The following is a 23,132-nucleotide window of genomic DNA, read 5'->3' as shown; positions in this document are numbered from 1 at the left end:
TTTTTATGTTTGACTTGTGAAAATTAGAAAGTGGACACGTGTCTTCTCGGGAACGGTGCTCTCCATCATATTAGGAGAATACGACTCTGCTTGTAATTACTGGACCACACGGCCTTCCGGTTCTTCGCCAGCCATATGATCTTGTTTCCGTGTTTGCTCATCTTTTGGTTAGTATTACCATGCAGCAGCCTTATGACTTATGAGGGATGGTTATTTTGAAAAGGAAAATGTTTGCTGGTCCTAATTTTTGTGGTTTAAATGGTTTAAATTTGTCAAAATGATGTTGTTTTGGCAATTTTGATATTGTTTTGTACTCAAAACGACGTCGTTTTGACAAATTCGAGTCATTTGAGTCACTGAAATTAGGGCCCTCTATCATTGTTGTTTTGAAAAATATGTCGTATTCGTATCGGGTACTTATCGTATTTCATATAATATTTTTATATATATATCGGATATATGAAATACGTACTTAAGTTTTTTCTTTTTAATTTTTGACGTACCCAAACGTATCTAGTATATATTCAAGCCGTTCCGTACCTCAGTTGAAACAATATTTTCCTTTTACTACAGAGATAAAGCTCATTTCACTAGATTTCTTTTTTAGTTTTTATTTTATGCTTAGTATGATTTTAAAATTAAACTATGGTTTGTAAGTTGTTTAATATATTGACATTTAATTTTGATTTATACTTTTCCTTTTGGCATTAAATGTTAATTATAAGTTGGACCTTAACAAATTAAACCATTTAATTAATTTTTGCATTACTATAAATTAAAAATAAATATTTTTTTACAAGCGTACCAAGCCATACTCGTACCCTATTTTTTTTTTTTAATTTTACCGTATCGACGTACCCGTATTGTACCAGTACCAGTACTCGTACCCGTACATGTGTTTCATAGTTTATGACAGATTTGTCATTCCTGGTCCCCGGATAAATCGCACCCCTGCCCCTGCTCCCATCTCAATCTCGCTATGGGATTCCTTTTTCAACTTCATTCTTGCTTCCGCAGATACTCGATACTTACGAATATCCGATCACATTTTAATTAATTAAAAAAATTAAGAATTATTTAGATCTTTAGCACACTAATTAATTTATCTTGTTTTCATATATATAAGTAGTAAAATTTTTAGGACTATTATTTATTAATATTTAGCAAAATCACGGACTTTTAGTATTCCTTTCTTATATCTAATTATATTATATAGGGCTAGGCTTCTTTCTGGTCTGTGATTGGACTGGAGCGTGCTATTGGGCCCGTGAAAGTCCACCATGGACCTCGTTTCGATGATCTGAACTGTTCAATATGTACAACTCACCAAGTATTTTATCCTTATAAAAAATCACAATAATCGGATATTGATAGTTACTTGATTGGATCAGATTTTTGTCAACAAATAAATACAATTTTCAAAATAAATTGTTAACAAAAATCTGATTCGATCAAGTAACTGTCGATATCCGATCAATGCGATTTTTTATAAAGATAAAGTACTTAACAAGCTCTATACAATAAAAGTTCAGATTCTCGAAACAGGACATGTGGTGGGCCCCACTACAAGAATTTACATAATTGCCGACCAAAAAAATTTTGGTCGCAAAAAAATGACATTTGGCGACTAAATATTAATTAGTCGCGAATGATCATTATTTTTGGCAACCAAATATTATTGGTTGCAGAAGGTTATATTTTGGCGACCGAAAAATGAGTTGGTCGCAGAAAGTGATACACTTTTGCCGATCAACTACAAATTTAGTCACGGAAGGTCACATATTTTTTGGCGACCAAAAATTTGATCGCCAAAAACTTATTTTCAGCAACCAAAAAAAATTAGTCGCCAAATTAGTACCTTTAGCGACTAATATTTTAGTCGCCGTTGATTGAGATTTGGCGACTAAAAAAGTTTGTCGGCGAAGGTACCTTTTCTGCGACTAATATGGTCTTTTGGTCGCCAAAAGTTTGGGAGGGAAATTTGAAACATGGAAGGGGGAAATGAAATTTTGAAAATTTCCGCCAAAACTACCACTTAAATTTTGAAATCTGTCTCAGCTATGTTTTGGCACTTAAATTTGGCATCTTTTGGCACTTAAATTTTGAACTCATAAAACTATGTTAAAACATAAAATCTGTCTCAAGCAAAACCACCACCACCACCAATCCATCTTCAACTCTCTATCCTCATTACTTACAGGCCCTCTCATTCTCTCTCTCTCTCTCTGTGTAACAATGGCGGACGTGGTTCAGTACAAGCTGGAGCGCATGGTGGACGAGCTCGACGATCTCGAGCGACGAGGACTCTTCTCGCGATGCGAGATTGCAGAGATTGTGAAGCAGAGAAGGAAGTTCGAGTACAAGCGCAAGCGTCCGAGCCCTCTCAAGCAAGACTTCATAGCCTACATAGACTACGACAAGCAGCTTGAAGCTCTCCAACTACTCTGCAAGAAGGCTGTGGCTCGAGAGTTGAAGAAGCAGAACAAGAAGATGAAGAAATCAGTTTCCGATTTCGCTGGAGTTTCGAGGATTCTGGAGATTTATTGGCTCGCAACGAACCCGTTTAAGGGCGATATTGAGCTCTGGTTTCAATATCCAGATCAGTACAGGTGATATCCAGATCAGGTAATTGAAAGCCAGTAGCAACGAAGTGCTTTCACCTCTTATAGTAGATCGGTCTAGTCGAAGATCCTTATTTCTTTCTGTCTAGTCTCTCTTTCTTCGCTTGTGAAGAAGTGAAATCTTATCCTTCTCCCATGCTTTCCGTTGGTCAATAATAATAAAAAGTTCACTATAGTTCTTCACTACTCGTAAAGGTTGGTTCGGGTGGGACATATTTAAAAACCTTTTCATTTCACAAAACGAGTAATACCCAAATCAGCACATAATCAAGAGAAAACAATTGATCTTAAGTTCTATTAGAACTTATTTTGCCTCCTCTGAACTAGGTATTACTGGTTTCTCTTTATCCATTTCTTTTATAAAAATTAGTAATAGAACTTAAGAAATGCCAGTTCACAACGCGACCCAGAGATGCAAAAGGAAAGCTTGGAATGCTGAAACTAAGTTATGTGAATTCAATATACCAGCAGCCATTAGCACCCATCAAGAAAACCCCAATTTATAAAGGAACTGCTAATAAAACGTAATATAAAACGCCTGATCAAGCAACTCAAACTCAGTATCAGATCAAGAGACTCATTAGTATCAGTTCTGCTTAATATTGGATTGAAGTTTTATAATCAAAAACTGATTATTTAAAAAAAAAAGAAAAAAAAAAAGAGATTTGGCGACTAAATTATTAGTCGGCGATTCTTTGACTTTTGGCGACCAAACTTTTTGGTCGCGAAATATGACAATTGGCGACTAAGAAATTTGGTCGGGAAAATATCACTTTTCGCGACCAAAGTGTTTTAGCGACAAAATCGATTAGTAGCAGTAATTAAATATTTAGCGACCAAAAATTTAGTCGGCAAATCCAACTTTTCCCGACCAACCAAAATTTTGGTGGCGAATTACTTTTGTCGACCCTCAATTAGCGACCAAAGTAGCGACAAAAAAAATTGGTCGCGGATAACTTTTGCCGACCAAAAATGGGCTTTTAGCAACCAATTTTTTGGTCGGCAAAAGTGTTAATTCTTGTAGTGTCCATGGACTTAACAACACCGTCTAATCCAGAGACAAACTACCCTCTATTTTATATATATACATATATTATTTATTTATATATTTTTAATTATATCAAGTCGGGTTTGGATCAGAGGAGGTGATATCTGCCCCACCCCATCCCCGTTCCGGGTGATCAAAATATAATCCATCCCGCCCCACATAAGTTTCAAGTCGGATAAAATCCATCCCATTCAGACAAGTATGAACATACTTCTGTAAATTGAATTAAAATGACTATCCGTACTGTAGGGATTTCGTTTGATCCCTTTGTTAAATTTCTTTAGTTTCTTTTTTTTTTCTTTTCTTTTTTGAAAGACTACATCCCAATGGGATTAAAAAAGAATTACCTTTACTTAAATCCTATCACAGAATGACTTGCACTTTATATATTTTTGTAATTTTTTTTTCACTATTCTATTGCATTGTGATTCTCAAATTTTTTTTTTTTTTTTTAAATCCATACTAGCCTAATATATGGGAATTGAAAATTGGAGTGGAAATGGCTGCTGACCCAAACTTATCCACTACAATTTTTTAGATTAGTTGGTTGTGTAATGAATATTAAATTTATATAATTAAAATTTATTTGTAGAATAAATTTAAATTACAAAATAATACTCTTTTTGTTTCAAAATATTACTCACTTTTTTCATTTTTCATTCTTCTAAAATATTAGTTCATTTTCAAAAATTAAAGAATAAAATAATATAAATTTATTATTTTACTCTTCTTTTAAATTCATTAACAAGACAAAAAGTATAATTATAACAATTGATATTCTTAAAAAAATATACTATCAAAGAATAATTTTGAAAAATTAATATTTTTAAAATACAATAATTGCATTATCAAAAAAAATTAAATTTTTTTTTTAAAAAACTATTAGTTTGAGACAAAATCAGTAACTCTGAATAATTTTTAAATAATTAAGTTTAAAATATTGTTGAAATGGAATTACCCCCAATCCCTACGTAACCTCCGCCATCATTGGGATTAGTGAACTTATGTGACGCAAGGCCATGTGTGAATCCCTACAATTCAAAGAGTGTATTTCTTATGGTAAGAGAGAGGAGCAATTATTCACATTAACATGGTATATTGTAAGCAAGTTTAAACCATTTATTGTTGTCATTCTGGCACTCATGTAAATAGATGGTCTAAGTCTATTTGTGGTATTGTTACATATGATATGAAATAATTTTGAAAGCAAGTTAGAAAATGGTCTAAAGAGAGGAAATATTCATCGTTTTCCGTACTCCTCATGTTTAAGTTTCGCTTCTTTCCGAGTTACCTGTGAACACAATGACGGTGAGCTATTCGGTAGTGCGCTGCCGGAAAAATCCTCTGACGGTCAAGTTAGCACACTTAGAGAGAAGAAGAGAAAGAAAGACAAAAGGGTAAGCAGCTATGATAACTAGATGTTCCAGACCTATTGTATGGAGGCGCCGCACAGTTTAAATAGTTTTTACACGCACCACTCTACTCGTCCTTTTCTGGACGCATGGTTGTACTGCCCTCTCTATTCTTTACACGTGCATGCATCAATACTGCCAAACAACATTTGGCTAAATTGCCAAACGGTATTGGGGTGCAACTTTAGTGGATTCCTTTCTTTAGATTCCGATTGGGCCACGTAGCAAATCCTACCGAGTTACTTCTTGCATGGCACTACAGTCTACCATTTGGAACCGCATTACTCCCGACCGGCCAAAATCTGAGGTGTCTAGCCGGCTTCTTCAGTTGTATCCATTTGTTCCCGCTGACTTTGCCCAGCCTTGGACCATCGCTTCACCTAGCTCGACTAATGATTTACGCCGAACAACTAGCCCTATCCAACTTCCGAAGCTTGAGCTAACTCAGCCGCGTAATCTAGAACCTCGGCCAAACTGCCCTCGGCTATGCCAACTCGATCGCGTAATCCAACGGCAAGGTCCAAGTCACAACTAGCTCGGCCCGTTTGCTTGGCGCAAACTCCCCTCTCAATTGCTCTTTAATTTTGTCCGCATTCGCGTGACCGAAATTACATTACTAGGTCGGGCTAGACTCTTTGCTCGGTGGTTCACTTTACTCGGTCGTTGGCCTTAAATCCCTTATGTTGTAACATGATTGGGATTACTCAACTTTAGCTCGATTTAGGAACTTCAAAGTTGGCGAGCAAAGTCAGCTCAACAACTTGCTTCTTGGCAAGCAAAATCAGCTTGGCAAGGAACTTCAAAGTTGGTAAGCAAAGTCAGCTCGGCAACTTGCTTCTTGGCGAGCAAAATCAGCTCAGCAAGGAACTTCAAAGTTGGCAAGCAATGACAGCTCGATAACTTGCTTCTTGACTAGCAAAATCAGCTCCGTAAGGAACTCCAAAGTTAGTAAGCAAGGTTAGCTCGGCAACTTGCTTCATGGTGAACAAAATCAACTCGGCAAGGAACTTCAAAGTTAGCAAGCAAAGATAGCTCGATAACTTGCTTTTTGGCAAGCAAAATCAACTTGGCAAAGACCTTCAAAGTTGGCGAGCAAAGACAGCTCGGCAACTTGCTTCTTGGCGAGTTTTACTCGCCAAAAAGCTCGGCAAAGAACTCTAAAGTTGGCGAGCAAAGTCAGCTCAGCAAAGAATTTCAACATTGGCAAGCAAAATCAGCTCGACAACTTGTTTCTTGATGAGCAAAATCAGCTTGGCAAGGAATTTCAACATTGGTGAACAAAGTCAGCTCCGTAACTTGCTTCTTGGCAAGCAAAATCAGCTCGGTTAGGAATTCTAAAGTTGATCAAAACCATCAACAAACCTTTTACCGAGCAAAATCCACCCGGCAAGGAATTCCAACGTTGATCAAAACCATCAACAAACCACTTGCCGAGCAAAATCTGCCTAACAAGGAATTCTAAAGTTGAACAAAACACTAACTTTCATCTTGTCGAGCAAAATCAGCCCAGTAAGGAATTCTGATCTTTTCGTCAAAATGATTCAGTTGCCCCTTAGACCACGCTAAACCTGCTTGGCAAGGTGAAAATGCAACAATATTCCAGAAAACAGTCTATTTTTTTCATTACATCAATAGTAGAATGGTTTACAAAAATAAAACTAAGAATAAAACTTCAGATTGGCAGTGTTCCACGTTTTGGGAATAGATCGGCTGTCTATATCTTATGAATTTTGTGCCTCTTTTCCTTGGCCTTCTTACTGTCGTCTTTCAAAACTAATCTCCCTAGATCTCTTCGATCGATCACTCCTCCTTGAGGGGGGATGTCTTCAATTGCTAGGCCATTTGGCAATGTTTGCTCCAGAGAAGCCACTCTGACCCCCTCATCAACGTAGCGATCCAAATCCCCAGCAACCACCAACTCTTCCAAGTGTAGTTTGAGCGGCATGCAATCTTCTATTTTGTGCCCTCTCCCATTGTGAAAGGTGCAACAGTATCTTGGTTTGAACCCTCTCTGGGCATCCCCCAACTTGGCCAACAACCGAACGTATTCCTTGTCACGAATTTCACTCAATATGCGATAGATCTGGATCTTGACGACCGTAGTAATGCCAGTTTGGGCTTTTAACTTTCTCTTGGCATCATCCTTTGCGTCACATGGGTTGGTAGCCCGATCATTATTACGACCCTTATCTAAGTTATTGTGGTTAGCGTCGCAGTCATGCTCTTTTCCATGATTGTTTGCACGACCATCCTTTTGTCCGACTGCATCGACTTTTCTCACAACTCTTTTGTCTGCCATTATTGGATTTGCCTTCACGGTTGCTGCAGCCGCGTCATTCTTAAATCGGATGTGTTTGTTGATGCGTTGCATACGCAACTCCATGGTTGTCGGTTGGTTCATGGTAAGCGAGTCTCTGAGTCTATGTTAGACTGGAAGACTGTGCTTGTATTGAGTGATTGCTAGGTTCGTTGAGCAATTGAGAATTTCATTGAATGTTTCCCAATACTTGGCGTTGTACGCCTTCAAGGAGTCGCTTGTTTCCATCTTGATTCCCAAAGGTAGTCAACTTCTTTGGGTGTTTTGGTGTTGGTCTTAAATCATGTCACGAATGCCTCTGCCAATTGCTGCCACCTCTCAATACTTTTCTTCAGCAGCCTCTCAAACCATTTCAGGCCCAACTCGCCCAAACTCGATGGAAAATAAAGGCACATGAGCTCATCGTTTCGCCTGTACCCAGCCATAACCTCCCGGAAGTAGCTTACGTGCATGTATGGATCGGTGTAGACACCCCATTTTTGACCGTCCTCAAGACTTGGATGTCACCGTTTGAGCACTCAGTGATCATCCATGTTTGTGTTCGTCTTGAGTTCCCGGAGGTCTTAGCCACGCGCCTTGCCTCAGGATCGCTCGACTCGACTGTTTTGTGTTTGGTTTTGCACCAAACACTTGTGTTTTTGCTTTGGAGGGCAGGGAATGGCTTGTTGGCCATCCCCACACCTCACCGGCCATGGCTTGAGGCCACCGGCCATTGTTTTGTTTCCATCGGCCAAATGTTTGTCCGGTCGGCACTATTGATGGTCGGTCGACCATTGTTTTGGACAACTTGTCATTTTTGGCTGGCCGATCACTGTGCATCTACTTTTGCAGATATTTTTATGCCAGCTGTGCTAGTTGGCATACACTTTGCCCCCCACATACACGTGTATGGAGGGATTTCACTCTTGCTTAGCTTGTTTTGTAAGCTTTGCAAGAGTGATCCTCTATAAAGGGAGGCCTCCTCCTCCCTTCTCAAGGGTTACAAAAAAGTTCCAGAGAGCTCTAAGATTAGGGTTTGCATAGTGTATCTATCTATCTCTATATCTTCCTCTCTTTTTGCCTTTGTATATGTATAAGTGTGTTTGTGTCTTACTTTTGTGCATAAACACCTAGTGCTACACCTTTCCTTGGTTTCTGAGGTGCCAAAGGTTTGTTTTTCAAAGTTTTGAGCTGGTTTTGGCCTAAGGAAAGCAGCTGGAGTGCTGTTCTTGAAGGGGTCTACAAGGGTAAGAACTTTACCTTTAAATACCCCATTTTTGCATAGTCTTTTTGCCTACCTTGCATCTATTTTTGAGCTAGTGTATAACATATAAAAGCCTTATTTTTACTTCCTTAAAATAGTTGTTTAAGGTTGCTTTAGTGTTTGGGGTTGTTTGACCCCTCATAGGCCTTGTTTGGCCCCCCCATTTTGTGCTATTTTGGTGAGCTCCGGGACCACCTTGTTTGGGCCTCCTCACCACTGAAATCTCGAGGGATTTCAGTGGTGGGGATGGTGTTTTAAGGTCCTAAGAAGGAGAGGGCCATCCTCTCTCCTTGTTGCCTTCAATGTTGGCCATTTTAGCCTCATGTGTGAGCATCTTGCTAAGACCATGTTAGCCATGTCTTAGTGGGTATTTGGTAGTATTTTTCCATGCTTTACTTCTATTTTAAGTTGGTTTAAACACACCATGCATGCTTAGCATACTTGTCTTGTAATACCATGAATTTGCCTTAACATGCTTTGTGCTTTGAGCCTTGTTCTAGCATGATTTTGGCCAAGCCTTGTGAAGCTTTTATGCATTTTTTAGTATGCTTTAGCTCTGTTTTTAATTTCTTTGGCCATGCTTGACATGCTTTGTATAGCCACCTTGCATTTTGGCTTGCTAGCCTCGGGTGTGTGAGTGTTGAGCATACATTGCTTGGCTCATTTCAGTGATTTGGCACCACTTATAGTATCATTTCAGTCCCCATGGTATGCTTGTATGCTTGCATTTGATACTCCTTTAATGCTTTAAAAGGTTGTAGTCTTGTGCTCCATGTTTAGCTTCTTTTGTATGCTTCCATATGTAGGCCACTTAGATGCTATCTAGGTGTGTCCTTAGCTGTGTTTAGGTCTGCCTTGGGACTATTCTAAGTCCTCTTAGCCTTGTGAGGCTTGGTTGGCATGGCCATGGTTTAAGCCTCTTGGCTTACCTTGAGTTTTGGACATCGTTGCATGCTTAGCTTGTCTTGTTTACTCGGTTTGGCACCTTTTATAACATGATTTCAGAGCTTAGTATACATGCCATTAGTCCATGATTGTCCTCTTTTAAGTGTGCTTAAAAGTCGCTCTTTAATGCCTAAGTGTTGAACCATGTGTGCATGCATGTTTGTATGTCATTTTTTGCCTTCATTTCCTTGGCATTTGGCCACTGTTTTGGGCTTATTTGAGAGCTGCCAAATTGGTATAAGGCCATCCATCGCATGTTGTAGCATGCTCACCTTGTGTGTTGATTGCATACTTGGCTTATCATGTGTTGTTGTATGTTTAAGCAGCATTATAATTGGCATGCATCTTATGTTAAGTTGCCTTGCGTGCTTGCATGTGTTATGCCTCACATGTTGTCACATGATTGAATGAAGTCACACACTTGTTGGCATGCTTGTCCTTGGATCTTGTAATATGCTAGTTGCCTTGGTAACATCACTGCTTGTTTGCATGTTCATATGGCATGCTAGGCTTGCATGCTTAGGTTGCATCTTGCATGCATTCTTCGCCTCTTGATTAACCATGATAGAGGTTAGGATTCATTGGGTGTTTGGTGTGCATTACATTTGATATCCAACTGCACAACTTGACATCTATGGCCATCACGCATTGAAATGCGCGATTGATGGTCCGAGGGCCGAGTACCAAGCTCCTTTGAGTCATGAATATGATAAGGAGTGTGGTCGGTGCAAACATTGCTTGAAATGCATTGCCATGCCATGTTTTGCCCTCTGCTGCTGTCAAAACAGGTTTCTGCAGACAAATATGGCCGGTCGACTTCATAGAGTGCCGATCGACCAAACATTGATGGTCAAGATCTCAACCAATGATCGGTGACCATCCTACCATGGCCGGTGATGATTCCCCTTGGTCGGTGGTATTCCACAGTGTTCATAGAGTGTTCCTTGGGACTTGTGCAATTTTCAGAGGAGCAGTGCACGGTAAACAGAGACAGCTTGTGCATGGCATTGGATTTCTAGGAAAAGCCAATTCGAGCATGCGTGCATCCCTCTTCTCGAGGCCCTTTACTGCTTTTAGTAGCTTAATTGATTCGTTAATTAGTTTAGTGTTGTATAATTTAATTAATTAGTTTGTAGGTTAAATAATTTGTATATTCTTTCGGACCCTCCGAGCGAGGGCACAATTGTAATAAGTGTGGGTGTATGTGTGCATGTCTCCCAACCCCCATTTCTTTCTCTTTTTTACTTACCTGCTTTTGATGGTTAGTAGTAGGACATATTTAATTTAGCATCCTTATGCTATGCATGCGTGCATCCATTCATTTGTATTGCGTGCACCGTGCTCGGCGCATCATACTAACTGCATAGTATTTCAAATCTAATACGTGTTACTTGTTGCATTCCACATGCCACTCTTAGATTAGCCGAGCCTATACTAAATTGCATTTTGTATGCGATGCATTAGCCATTTAACATGGACTTGGATCATACATTTGATTACTAACATGATCATTGTTTTGGCTTGGAGTACACTGTAAGTATTTTATACTTTAGCATCTCGCATGAGTGTGAATGTTAACATGACAGCATGCTTACCATGTGGCTATATGCTTATGTGATATATCTGCCTGAATGCCTGTGGGTGAAGGTTGGATTGTTTGAGTTGGAACAACTCTTTGAAATCCGTGTTTTAGCCTACTTGCGAGTAGCAAATTTCAAACCGATTTTCAAACAAACGGATATGCGATGCTTTGTTCCAAATTAGGCGATCTAGTCTATACTTTTGTGTTATGCGCATCACATAGTAAGATTAGCTAATTAACCAGAATAAGACACATAACGTTTTCAAAACTAGATATCATGGTTAGTAGAGACCGATCTTTGGATCGAGCAAGCGGGGGTGCTCATAGATGACCTTCCCCAATCGTACCCAAGTTCCCGAGCCGAGGCAACTTTGGTGATGACGGACACGTGGCCTTAGGCAAACGAGTCAGGGTTTCCTAAATTCTCCCATAAAAAATATTTAGGTGGCGACTCTGTATCTGGCAAAGCAGTCCATGTTTGGCACTTCTTTCTCAAAAATCTGTTTTCCAAAACGATTTGCCGGATTTGGACTCTTTGGTGATTTATCAGTCTCACATTGCACATTGTGAGATCAGATTAAGAACCGATACACAAATCGAGTCCAAACTATAGAATGAGGCCCACGCGGGCGCGTCTGCAATCGGTCTTTCCGTCATAGAGCGTGAACTTTGGCAGACGGAACCTGGGAAGGAGCGGTGTGTTCTCGATCTCTATGGAAAAAGGGGTAGCACTCAGCCTTGCTAACTCTCTAAACATGGTGGTGGCATGGTGACCTTTTCATTGGCTCGCCCTCTAAGGATCAGCCGTTGCAGTGAATGTACCCGTTGCGCTTCCCGTCGGCGAGCATGCTCTTCCAACACATTCTTCAAGTCTCTCGAACGATTGGAGCATGAATATCTCGACATCGTGGTCAAATGTGAGGAGTGGTAACTGTTGTCCTGTGTACGAGATGTCGTCACCGGCGCGACGTAGCCTCCAGCTCTAAAGCTTATCGTGACAGAGAGTGAAAGGGTGCGGCGTCTATTTTGACTGCCAAAACGGTGAGAATGGGCATGCTCACTGTGGTTCCCCACTCCAGTGACACCATTTCCCTCCATCTGGCATTTTATGCCCTCCATCTCCATCGCCATCTTCTTGGTGATGTTATTTTGATCTCTCAACTTGTCTTTGAGGTGCTGAATGTACGAGTCTCACAGTCAACGACGCTCTTCTGGGTCAACAGAGCGCCCAGAACTCCTTATGCGCTTGTCTCGAGCAGCTCTGGGAAGTCCTCGCGTGGAGGTCTCTAAACCAGCCATCATTAGAATTGCGAACAGGCCATCTCTGCCCCGAACGGACTCTAGTGTGATGCTATCAATGGCGGGCAGTGAAATATCGTCGTTGTTCGCCATAAAAGATGACCGGAAAAGATTGGAGGATAAGGTTTTATCTGTTGGATTCCCACAGATAGCACTAATTGTATGGGGAGGAAATATGCATTGTTTTCCGTACTCCTCGTGTCCAAGCTTCACTTCTTTCTGAGTGACCTGAGAACACAAAGACGGTGAGCTACCTAGCGGTGTGCTACTAGAAAAACCCTCCGACGGTCAAATTAGCACACTTAGAGAGAAGAAGAGAGAGAGAGAGAGACAAAGGGGTAGGTAGCTCTAATAACCAGATGTTCTAAACCTGTTGTATGGAGGCGTCATACAGTTTAAATAGTTCCTGCGTGCACCACTTTACTCGTCCTTTTCTGGACACGTGGCTGTACTGCCCTCTCTATTCCTTACACGTGCACGCGTCAATATTGCCAAACGGTATTGACGCGCAACTTTAGTGGATTCCTCTCCTTACATTCTGATTAGGTCACGTAGCAAATCTTACCAAGTTACTTCTTGCATAGCGCTACAGTCTGCCCTTTGGAATCGCATTACTCCCGACCAGCCAAAATCTGAGGCATCTAGCGGACTTCTTCAATTGTACCCATTCGTCCCCGCTGACCTTGCTCGGCCTTGGACCATCGCTTCACCTAGCTTGGCTAATGATTCAGCCCGAACAACTAGCCCGGTCCAATTTCCAGACCTCGGGCTAACTCAGTCGCCTGATCTAGAATCTCGGCTATGCCAACTCGGTCGCGTAATCCAACGACAAGGTCCAAGTCACAACTAACTCGGCCTGTTTGCTTGGCGCAAACTTCCCTCTCACATAGTATATTGTAAGCAGGTTTAAACCATTTATTTATGTCATTCTCGCACTCGTGTAAATAGATGGTCTAACTCTACTTGTGGTACTGTTACATATGATATGAAATAATTTTGAAAGCAAGTTAGAAAGTTGTCTAAGGGGAGGTGATTGTTGCTGTTGAAAGTAATGTTTAAGAATAAATGATAGTAGTAAGTGGTTGTTGATGGTTGATTAGAGATGGTGATTAAAGGTGGCTACCAATTGACATCAATAATCGCCCAAGGTGGTTTTTGAAAAAGTTAGTTGTTGTCAGTGACGGATCTACAAATTTGATATAGGAGGGCACTTTCTAACCTTCATAATAGCAGAGAAATAAACCAACTACCGCAAAGGGCACCAAACTACTTTTCATAAGAATTGAACCTGAGACTTCACACTACAAAGTGTGACACACAACCACTAAGCCAAATGTCTTGATTAAAATTCATATAAAAAATTTCATCAAAATAATTTGTTAATGACATTTGTGAAATTACAAAGATATCAGTAGATATTTTGATTGAAAATAATAATAAAAAAAATCACAAGATCCCAGCTCATTCTGTATAAACTTTTTGTACAAACATAAATGTTTGTATATTATTACACTCTTCTTAAAACAACATATAGAAGTTCTTTTTAAAAAATATTAAATACTTTAAAATAATTTAGGAGGGGCACTACTATAATTTTGCAAGGAATATATTGGAGACACTCTTAATATTTATGGGCAGTAGTATAATTTTGAGAAAAAAAAATGAGGGGGGTCACGTGCGCCCTAGGCCTTCATTGGCTCCGTCATTGGTTGTCATAGGTAGTTTTTCCTAAAAGTAGTTGGTGGCTAAAAGAGGTCACTGACGATGGTGATTGGAGGTGACTGAATACAATGAGCGGTCACTACAAGAATTAACACTTTTGCTGACCAAAAAATTGGTCGCTAAAAGCCCATTTTTGGTCGGCAAAAGTTATCCGCGACAAATTTTTTTGGTCGCTACTTTGGTCGGCAATTGAGGGTCGGCAAAAGTAATTTGCGACCAAAATTTTGGTTGGTCGGGAAAAGTTGGATTTGTCGACTAAATTTTTGGTCACTAAATATTTAATTACTGCGACTAATCCATTTTGTCGCTAAAACACTTTGGTCGTGAAAAGTGATATTTTCCCGACCAAATTTCTTAGTCGCCAATTGTCACATTTTGCGACTAAAAAGTTTGGTCGCCAAAAGTCAAAGAATCGCCGACAAACAATTTAGTCGCCAAATCTCTTTTTTTTTTTCTTTTTTTTTAAACAATCAGTTTTTTATTATAAAACTTCAATCCAATATTAAGCAGAACTGATACTGATGAGTCTCTTGATCTGATGCTGAGTTTGAGTTGCTTGATCAGACGTTTTATATTGCGTTTTATTAGCAATTCCTTTATAAATTGGGGTTTTCTTGATGGGTGCTAATTTGTGTATGCCTGCTAATGTATTGAATTCACATAACTTAGTTTCAGCATTCCAAGCTTTCCTTTTGCATCTCTGGGTCGCGTTGTGAACTGGCATTTCTTAAGTTCTATTACTAATTTTTATAAAAGAAATGGATAAAGAGAAACCAGTAATACCTAGTTCAGAGGAGGCAAAATAAGTTCTAATAGAACTTAAGATCAATTGTTTTCTCTTGATTATGTGCTGATTTGGGTATTACTCGTTTTGTGAAATGAAAAGGTTTTTAAATATGTCCCACTCGAACCAACCTTTACGAGTAGTGAAGAACTATAGAGAACTTTTTATTATTATTGACCAACGAAAAGCATAGGAGAAGGATAAGATTTCATTTCTTCACAAGCGAAGAAAGAGAGACTAGACAAAAAGAAATAAGGATCTTCGACCAGACCGATCTACTACAAGAGGTGAAAGCACTTCGTTGCTACTGGCTTTCAATTACCTGATCTGGATATCACCTGTACTGATCTGGATACTGAAACCAGAGCTCAATATCGCCCTTAAACCGATTCGTTGCGAGCCGATAAATCTCCAGAATCCTCGAAACTCCAGTGAAATCTGAAACTGATTTCTTCATCTTCTTGTTCTGCTTCTTCAGCTCCCGAGCCACAGCCTTCTTGCGGAGTAGCCGGAGAGCTTCAAACTGCTTGTCGTAGTCTATGTAGGCTATGAAGTCTTGCTCGAGAGGGCTCGGACACTTGCGCCTGTACTCGAACTTCCTTCTCTGCTTCACAATCTCTGCAATCTCGCATCGCGAGAAGAGTCCTCGTCGCTCGAGGTCGTCGAGCTCATCCACCATGTGCTCGAGCTTGTACTGAACCACGTCCGCCATTTTTACACACACACACATACACACACAGAATGGGAGGACCTGTAAGTAAGAAGGATGGAGAGTTGAAGATGGATTGGTGGTGGTGGTGGTTTTGCCTGAGACGAATTTTATGTTTTAACATAGTTTTATGAGTTCAAAATTTAAGTGCCAAAAGACGCCAAATTTAAGTGCCAAAACATAGCTGAGACAGATTTCAAAATTTAAGTGGTAGTTTTGGCGGAAATTTTCAAAATTTCATTTCCCCCCTCCATGTTTCAAATTTCCCTCCCATATTTTTGGCGACCAAAAGACCATATTAGTCGCAGAAAAGGTACCTTCGCCGACAAACTTTTTTAGTCGCCAAATCTCAATCAACGGCGACTAAAATATTAGTCGCTAAAGATACTAATTTGGCGACTAATTTTTTTTGGTTGCTGAAAATAAGTTTTTTGCAACCAAATTTTTGGTCGCCAAAAAATATGTGACCTTCCGCGACCAAATTTGTAGTTGGTCGGCAAAAGTGTACCACTTTCTGCGACCAACTCATTTTTTGGTCGCCAAAATATAACCTTCTGCGACCAATAATATTTGGTCGCCAAAAATAATGATCATTCGCGACTAATTAATATTTGGTCGCCAAATGTCATTTTTTTGCGACCAAAATTTTTTTGGTTCGCAAAAATGGTCGGCAATTGTGTAAATTCTTGTAGTGGGTGGTGGAATAGAATGATATTGAGTGATAGTTCAAAGGAAAAAACTCTTATAGTTAAAAAGGGTATTTTTGTCATTAAGGTTTAAATTGAAAAGAATTAATAGATGAGGGGGGCTAAATCCTACAATTTTTAGTTTAAGGCAATCAACTGAAATGAGACAATAGTTTAGAGGGGTAAAATTTACCCTAATTTTTATTTGTGTAAAATAATTTTTGAAAATTTCCAAAAATAGCTAAAGTGTTTTCTAAGAAAGTAGCTTTATTAGAAACTTTCCCAGACAAAATTTGCCAAACAAGTTCTTCATATTAGTTTCCAATTTTTATCTTCAAAAACAGAAAGTAAAAAACCTAAACCATACCAAGCACACATCTAAGTAACAAAATAATGGTTACCCTAACCCTTGTTGTGAAGCCCCATTCAGCAAACATTGCTTTTAACTACTGAAACTTTCCAGCTAAAACAAACCATTTCTTTCAAGTAATTACATAATTCAAATCAATTACATAAAATTTCAGAAAGCAGAACAGCAGGGTTGTCTGGGAAGCCAATTTTAAGTTTTTTTTGGGCTAAAATTCACAAAAAAGACAAAATAGATTAAAATAATTAATAAGACAAAATGTCACATCAAATCCATAATTATTTTATTTTTTTCTCTTACAAATATGACACCCAACTATAAACAAAATTCTAACCCTCCTCCCAAACACAAATATGTTAATCTACTAAAATAGCTGAAAACTAAACTAGTCAACTTTCCAAACGAAGCCAATATATTCATGTGTCACCTGCTTCTATGACAAAAGTATTTAGTTAGTGGGAGAAAAAAATCAATATACTTTTAATGTCGCATCAAGATCAACTAGAACATAAATAATAACCGATGGCATTGCATACAACTAGTTGTCCAATGACTCCATGAGATGGAAACATTGCTTACACCAACCCCAAAGAGAGAAAATGAAATTGACCATACTCTTTTTGTTTATGAAATAACTCTCATCAACTAGCAATAATTTTGAAAATTCTCTCTCACTGCTCAAATCAGCGGAGCTTTCGATCATCACGCCTCCGACATTTAGGCTCTCGCTCGAACTGGAACCTTTATGTGGTCATTTTATTTTTATTATCTCCATATAGTATCGAAGAATGGAAAAAATTCTTCCAGAATCTCAAGCCCAAGTCCCAGATGGTTTATTTTTGTATAAAAGACGGAAATTGCCTCAAATTCGACTTGAATCTCTGCCAAAAATGTATCTCCTTGTCCAATCAGATACCACTAAGAACCTCGTGCGCCAGCTGACTTGCTTGCTGAAAGTAACAAACGACTAAAAGAGTTAGATTCACCGACATTACCTGATCTAAGGAAAAGCAAACGCAATTCAAGCTGTAGTAAATGATCACCTTGCATATACAGAATACCACAGCCACTGTGTGCTGTGACCCACAGAAACCCAGTCGCCAGGCAGTTCTGCTGCCGCCTGATCTCCACCCAGAGTCGCAAATTGGCCTAGATGCTGGTACCTTGTGAGCAAAAAGTTGCCAGCAAGTCATTATTCATGAAATAGACTAGAAAATGGTGGATATGTACATTTTATTTCTCAGGAATAAAATTCGCATTTGACAAAAGATCTGAGCAGGGGAATGAGTGAGAAAGTAGTTATAAAATTGGCCCAACAATGTATATCAAGCTATTCAACACCTCATGTGCAACCCCGTATTGCACATGAAGATGCAAACAAACATACCTGATGAGCACAGGGATAGTTGAACACAAGACCTCGTCTAACCTGAACTTTGATACCATGTCAAGTCATAATTTTTCAAAAACTTAAGATGTTAGAAAATGGGCCTAACAACACATATCAAGCTATTCAACAGTATTTTTTTCCCCCAGGAAATCGGGAGTTTTCTTCCTTAAAAAATTATCAACAGTCAAAATGATGATTGATAATGTACATAGAAATAATAAAAACAAATTTAAAAGAAAGATGAACCTTGAAAATAGTAGTATGATTACCGAAAGGGGCGAAATTGATGACGTCCAGAAGCTCTAAAGCGGCGAGGTCCTTCTGGATTATTTTCACACTGCTTCCTAAGGTTAAAGCACCTAGAAAGATATTCACCTTGTTGAGCAGCAACCTAAGATGACATGATATAGTAAGAAATTGCCATGAAATAGTAAGAAGCTTTTAGTCCACACGAACAAAATGAATGTCTAAATATATACCTGAGCAGTTGCGGGAAGACTCTTTGTCTGTGCATCAACAAGACTAAGGGCTAACTTAAACTCTTCATAATCCACTTCCAGCCTTGCATTTCCCTCAGCATCCTTCAAGAGATGTGTCACGTCGGGCATATGCTTGCTCTTCAAATAGAGTTCCACTTGGGGGTACCTTACAAGGACGTCTTCAATTACGTCATGGAATTCTTCGATGCTTAGGGTACCAGAGTTGTCTTTGTCCGCGGACTTAAATATTGTCAAGATGTCTTCCTAAAAACATAGTGACATACAATAATGCACCCACTATTATAAAAATAGTAATAATGGTGGTTTATAATCATGCATTCAGTAAAGTTGATACTATAATAACTACTCGTCAAATAAAAAATTCCATTTGGGTACCATGTTCCATATACAAAACGTGGTGATAAAAGAGAGATTTTCTAGCAGAATATACCCACAAATTATTTGCTATTTTTCTCTATCTTGGTGAATGTTCCTGTTCTCATCACTGATTAACTATATCAGTTCAAAAAAATATCTTGACTGTCAAGTAACATAGTTTTAATTAGTTTGATTTGGGCTTCTGACAGTATATTTTTAATTTTTTTGAAGTTGTCAATGAGGTTTGACAGAGAAAACTCTATCCATGAACATCGTATCGGTACTCATCGTAGAGGTACAAGTTTACACACCATGACTTTACGTTGATCTACAGTAGCACAATCTCCAAGCGCATACACATCTTGGAATCCCTTTACTCGCAACCATTCATCAGTTGCTAGAACACGTCTACTACCCTGCATACAGACCAAAACCTTAATTATGAATTATCACACTTGTTTACAAAATTTTACTGAACCCAAAGTAAAAATCTTATAAAATTTGTGTCCTAATTATGAGTCAATTATGACTTATCAAACTTTACTTGTTTACCCCAAAACTATGGTAGATAAAGAAGACGAAGGAGAGAGAAATAAAAAAACCTGGCCAATTTTTTCCATGAAGTCCTTCACAACTGGACGAGCCCCAACTCCAGTTGACCAAACCACCATGCCATGGGGTATGGAGAAAACCTCCCCAGTCAATTTCATCTTCATGGTAAGAAAATTATCAGAAACACTTTCCACTCGAGATCCTGTTAAAACTTCTATGCCATCTCTTTTGAATTTCTGCTCTGCAAATGAACTGATTCTTTCATCAAACCTACAAAGACATTAAAAACACAAGCTATCTGAGCTTTTGATTTCTGATCTCACCTTTTATTTGCAAGATTCAATGTAGAGACAATATTATGTAAAACAATTTACATGAGCTAAACTGATTGATAATAGAGCAGTTGATTGTGTGCTATCAAAAGCCAAGTAAAAATCCCAACATTCTCACTCACAACACATTCAAGAAGAGGGGAAAAAAGGATAGAGCTGTTAGATTTATTAAGATAGCATAGTAATAAATCGCAATATGTTCATATACAATTTACAAAGTTAAATTGATGACGATAATTCTATATCCTTACGTGTTTAAGATATGATCTCCAGATTGGATCACCGTTATATTCACTAGATCTTTGACTGAAGGATATAGCTTGACCAAGTCTGAGTGGACAAAGTCATGCAGCTCCGCAGCAAATTCCACACCAGTTGGACCCCCACCCACAATTACAAAATGGAGGTTCGTCCTTCGTTCTTCCTCACTCAGGCCGGGGAGTACAGCCTTTTCAAAACAATCTATCACACTCCTACGAATTTTCTGAGCATCCTCCACCTCCTGCATGAAATATCATAATTTCTTTTTAGCCTTTGTTTGGAGTCTCCTAAATAAGCAGTTCTTGACTAAAAATGTCAAACAAATAAGCTTGTTAGGGATGGCTTCTCCATTAAAAACAACTTTTTTAACAAATTTGTGAAAAGACAATTTTACCTTCAGTACTTTCAGAAATTCAACCGTGTCCTTACAAGGCTCCACAATATTATAAGGGTAATATAGTAATTTCTCATCAAAAAGCAAGTCTAAAAAGACTAGCAACTGTAAGCAAAAAAGCAACTAAAAAATCAATTGCCAAACCCCACCTTAGTATTAACAAACTCAACTTCAAAACACGTAATAGACATTTTACATCATATTATTCTCTCATTATACAATTTAGGTCCTGTAATGCAATTTCCAAGATTCACAGGGTATGTAAGAAGTTTCAGAGAAAATAAAAAGCAACCATCTCTGATATCATATATTTCCAACATACGTAATAAATATAGACATATATATATGCTGTATCGATCAGCCTGAATGAAGCAAAGATGTACTCCACCTTCAGAAAATAGCAATACTCCACGACACCAGGTGTGTTAAAAGTATTTACTTGTGCTCCAACAGCAATGATCAAATAATCATAATCCAGAAAGAAATCATTATTTCCCACTAAGTTCTCATCCAGATTAGACCGGCAGAAAACTCTTTTACTTGTTGCATCAATCTTGAGACATTCTGCTTCCCAAAACTTAATTTCTCCATTTTTCTGTCAGGGAAAAACCAGAAATGTGTTAGAAAAATTCCTATAATAAACTTCATAAATGATTGATATGTTGCAATTTTCCACATAGAAAGGTCAACAGTAATAATTAAGAGCAATTATTGCAAACCCAATATTGTTTCTACTTAATACCAATCGTTCAAATACTTCAAGTTTGGGCATTAAAAATGCAGTTAACAAATTTACAATACATAGTGGCTTTGACCTTTTTTATCATATTCCGAATTGGCTCCACAATGCTTCGTGCCTCCACTGTTCCACATGTGACGCTGGGTAGCAAAGGAGTGAATGCAAAATAGTTACGAGGGGAAACCACCTGAACATCATACAATGAATTGTCCAGATACTTTAGAAAACTGGTACCGGCCCAGCCTGTCCCCAGCACCAACACCCTCTTCTTCTTGGATTCCAGTTGACTGAGCTCGAAACCGTGTCTTTCGCTTTCTGCGTGTGACTCTGCGTATGCCACAAGACCTCCACTACTGTAGTAGTTAACATATGGTAAGTACAATTCACAAGAGCAAATGGCCACAAACTGAAAATCAGAACAATATTATTGTCATTCCAAATCACCATTTATTGTCATTCTTGAGGTGTGTCAACAATATTTCAAACACAAACCATGCAAACCTAATATTTTTGCCCTTCTCGGGAATATCCAACAAAACAATAAGAAAAAAATATTTATATTGTAAGACTTCAGCTATTCAATCAAGTTCTTTCAAGGCAACGATTACTGTTACGGTACTTTATATCTCAAATTTTTATTCTGTTTCTGTTTGATCTAAAAGATGATTTCCTCACGACTCCTCAAAGGGTCAGTCAGTGACACGGGGCTAGAAAACTTTGCATTACATACTGGAAATAAAAATAACCACAAAAAAAAAAAAAAAAAAAAAAAAAAAACACAACCAAACAAACCCTACAGTCTTCTTGTTTTCCTTTTTTTCTTTTTTGACACGGTAGTGACATCTCAACCTTAGATAAACATGAATCCAACTCGCAAACAAAATCTTGATAGAAATTGTTGTTTGCATCATGGGTACAGAAACTCATATACATGCCCGATGATACGAATGGCGGGGAAAGCTAGTTGGTTCTGATGGCATTAATCCATTTTTGTTAACATGGAACTTGCCTTATGTTATGGGACAGATCAATTAATTAATATTATTATGGAAATAAAAAATTCAGCTCAATGAGTAATCAAGAGACTAATAGATACACAAAATCAAACTGGATCAATTTCTCATGATTGATCACATGATTATTTTCCACATCAGGGAAACCACATAAAGAATTAGCATACATAAAAAGGAATAGAAAATTTAAAACGAAAAAACAGAGTAATGTTAATCAACCCCAATTAAACTTACAATAAAATAAGAAAAAAAAAAAAAAAAAAACTATCATTAAATGCTGAAACTTCAAACCCCAATCAAAGACGAAATGGATGTTTTAAAAACAGAAAAGAAAGAAACCAAAGACTACATACACAATCAATCCAATCGATGCCCAATATATATATATATATATATGAATAAGTGAATCACAAATGAAGAAGAAATAAAAAGATTGAGAACCTGACAGAGAAGAGAAGGAGGAGCTTAGAGCAGGTGGAGTGGCCATGGATGAGTCTGTTGATGTACGAGAAAACCCTCATGTTTTCTTGGCCTCAATCGTTGCTGGAGAGCGTAGTATGAAATGGACAGTTGTTGTATGTAGTGTGTGTGATATGAAAAAAAGTCAGAGATCTGAATATAACTGTTTTTTTTTTTTTTTTTTGAACTCCCGAGTATAACTGTTTGATAACATATTCAATATTTAAAATTGAATATATTAAGTAATAATTAATTAAATTTATTTGATAATTATAATTGATATCACTTAAAAATTTAAATACTTCATAAAATATAGATTAAAACTTAAGAAAATTTTAAATCATATGAAACTTATTTAATTTTGACAGAATTTATAAATACTAAATATATATCAATATAC

At 38.2% G+C, this 23,132-nt stretch overlaps 1 protein-coding gene across 1 annotated transcript; it reads right to left on the bottom strand.

Moving 5' to 3' along the window:
- Window positions 1-17,187: 17,187 nt before the first annotated feature.
- On the bottom strand, window positions 17,188-22,872 carry LOC114297369 (external alternative NAD(P)H-ubiquinone oxidoreductase B1, mitochondrial). Its single transcript, XM_028241778.2, has 10 exons — window positions 22,715-22,872; window positions 21,337-21,613; window positions 20,910-21,116; window positions 20,118-20,368; window positions 19,585-19,804; window positions 19,294-19,398; window positions 18,605-18,868; window positions 18,395-18,516; window positions 17,779-17,898; window positions 17,188-17,685 (listed from the first exon to the last, which is right to left on the bottom strand). Exons 1-10 carry the CDS (start codon window positions 22,792-22,794, stop codon window positions 17,598-17,600), a joined length of 1,734 nt encoding a protein of 577 aa, XP_028097579.2. The 5' UTR covers window positions 22,795-22,872; the 3' UTR covers window positions 17,188-17,597.
- Between the last annotated feature and the right edge of the window lie 260 nt (window positions 22,873-23,132).

The sequence above is a fragment of the Camellia sinensis genome, chromosome 8 (assembly GCF_055761805.1).
Source record: "Camellia sinensis isolate YWXY chromosome 8, ASM5576180v1, whole genome shotgun sequence".
Taxonomy (NCBI): Eukaryota; Viridiplantae; Streptophyta; class Magnoliopsida; order Ericales; family Theaceae; genus Camellia; species Camellia sinensis.
The sequence above is the reverse complement of the archived record's forward strand: the minus strand, read 5'-3'. Positions and strand labels throughout refer to the sequence as shown.

What these genes read in the sequence shown, in the direction of transcription:
- LOC114297369 (XM_028241778.2), bottom strand. Translation starts at nt 22,794, where the DNA reads ATGAGGGTTTTCTCGTACATCAACAGACTCATCCATGGCCACTCCACC. An exon ending in GTCTTCCCGCAACTGCTCAG is followed by an intron (nt 18,517 to 18,604) that starts GTATATATTTAG and finishes ATGTCATCTTAG; the next exon opens with GTTGCTGCTCAACAAGGTGA. An exon ending in TGGTATTCTGTATATGCAAG is followed by an intron (nt 17,686 to 17,778) that starts GTGATCATTTAC and finishes TGTTACTTTCAG; the next exon opens with CAAGCAAGTCAGCTGGCGCA.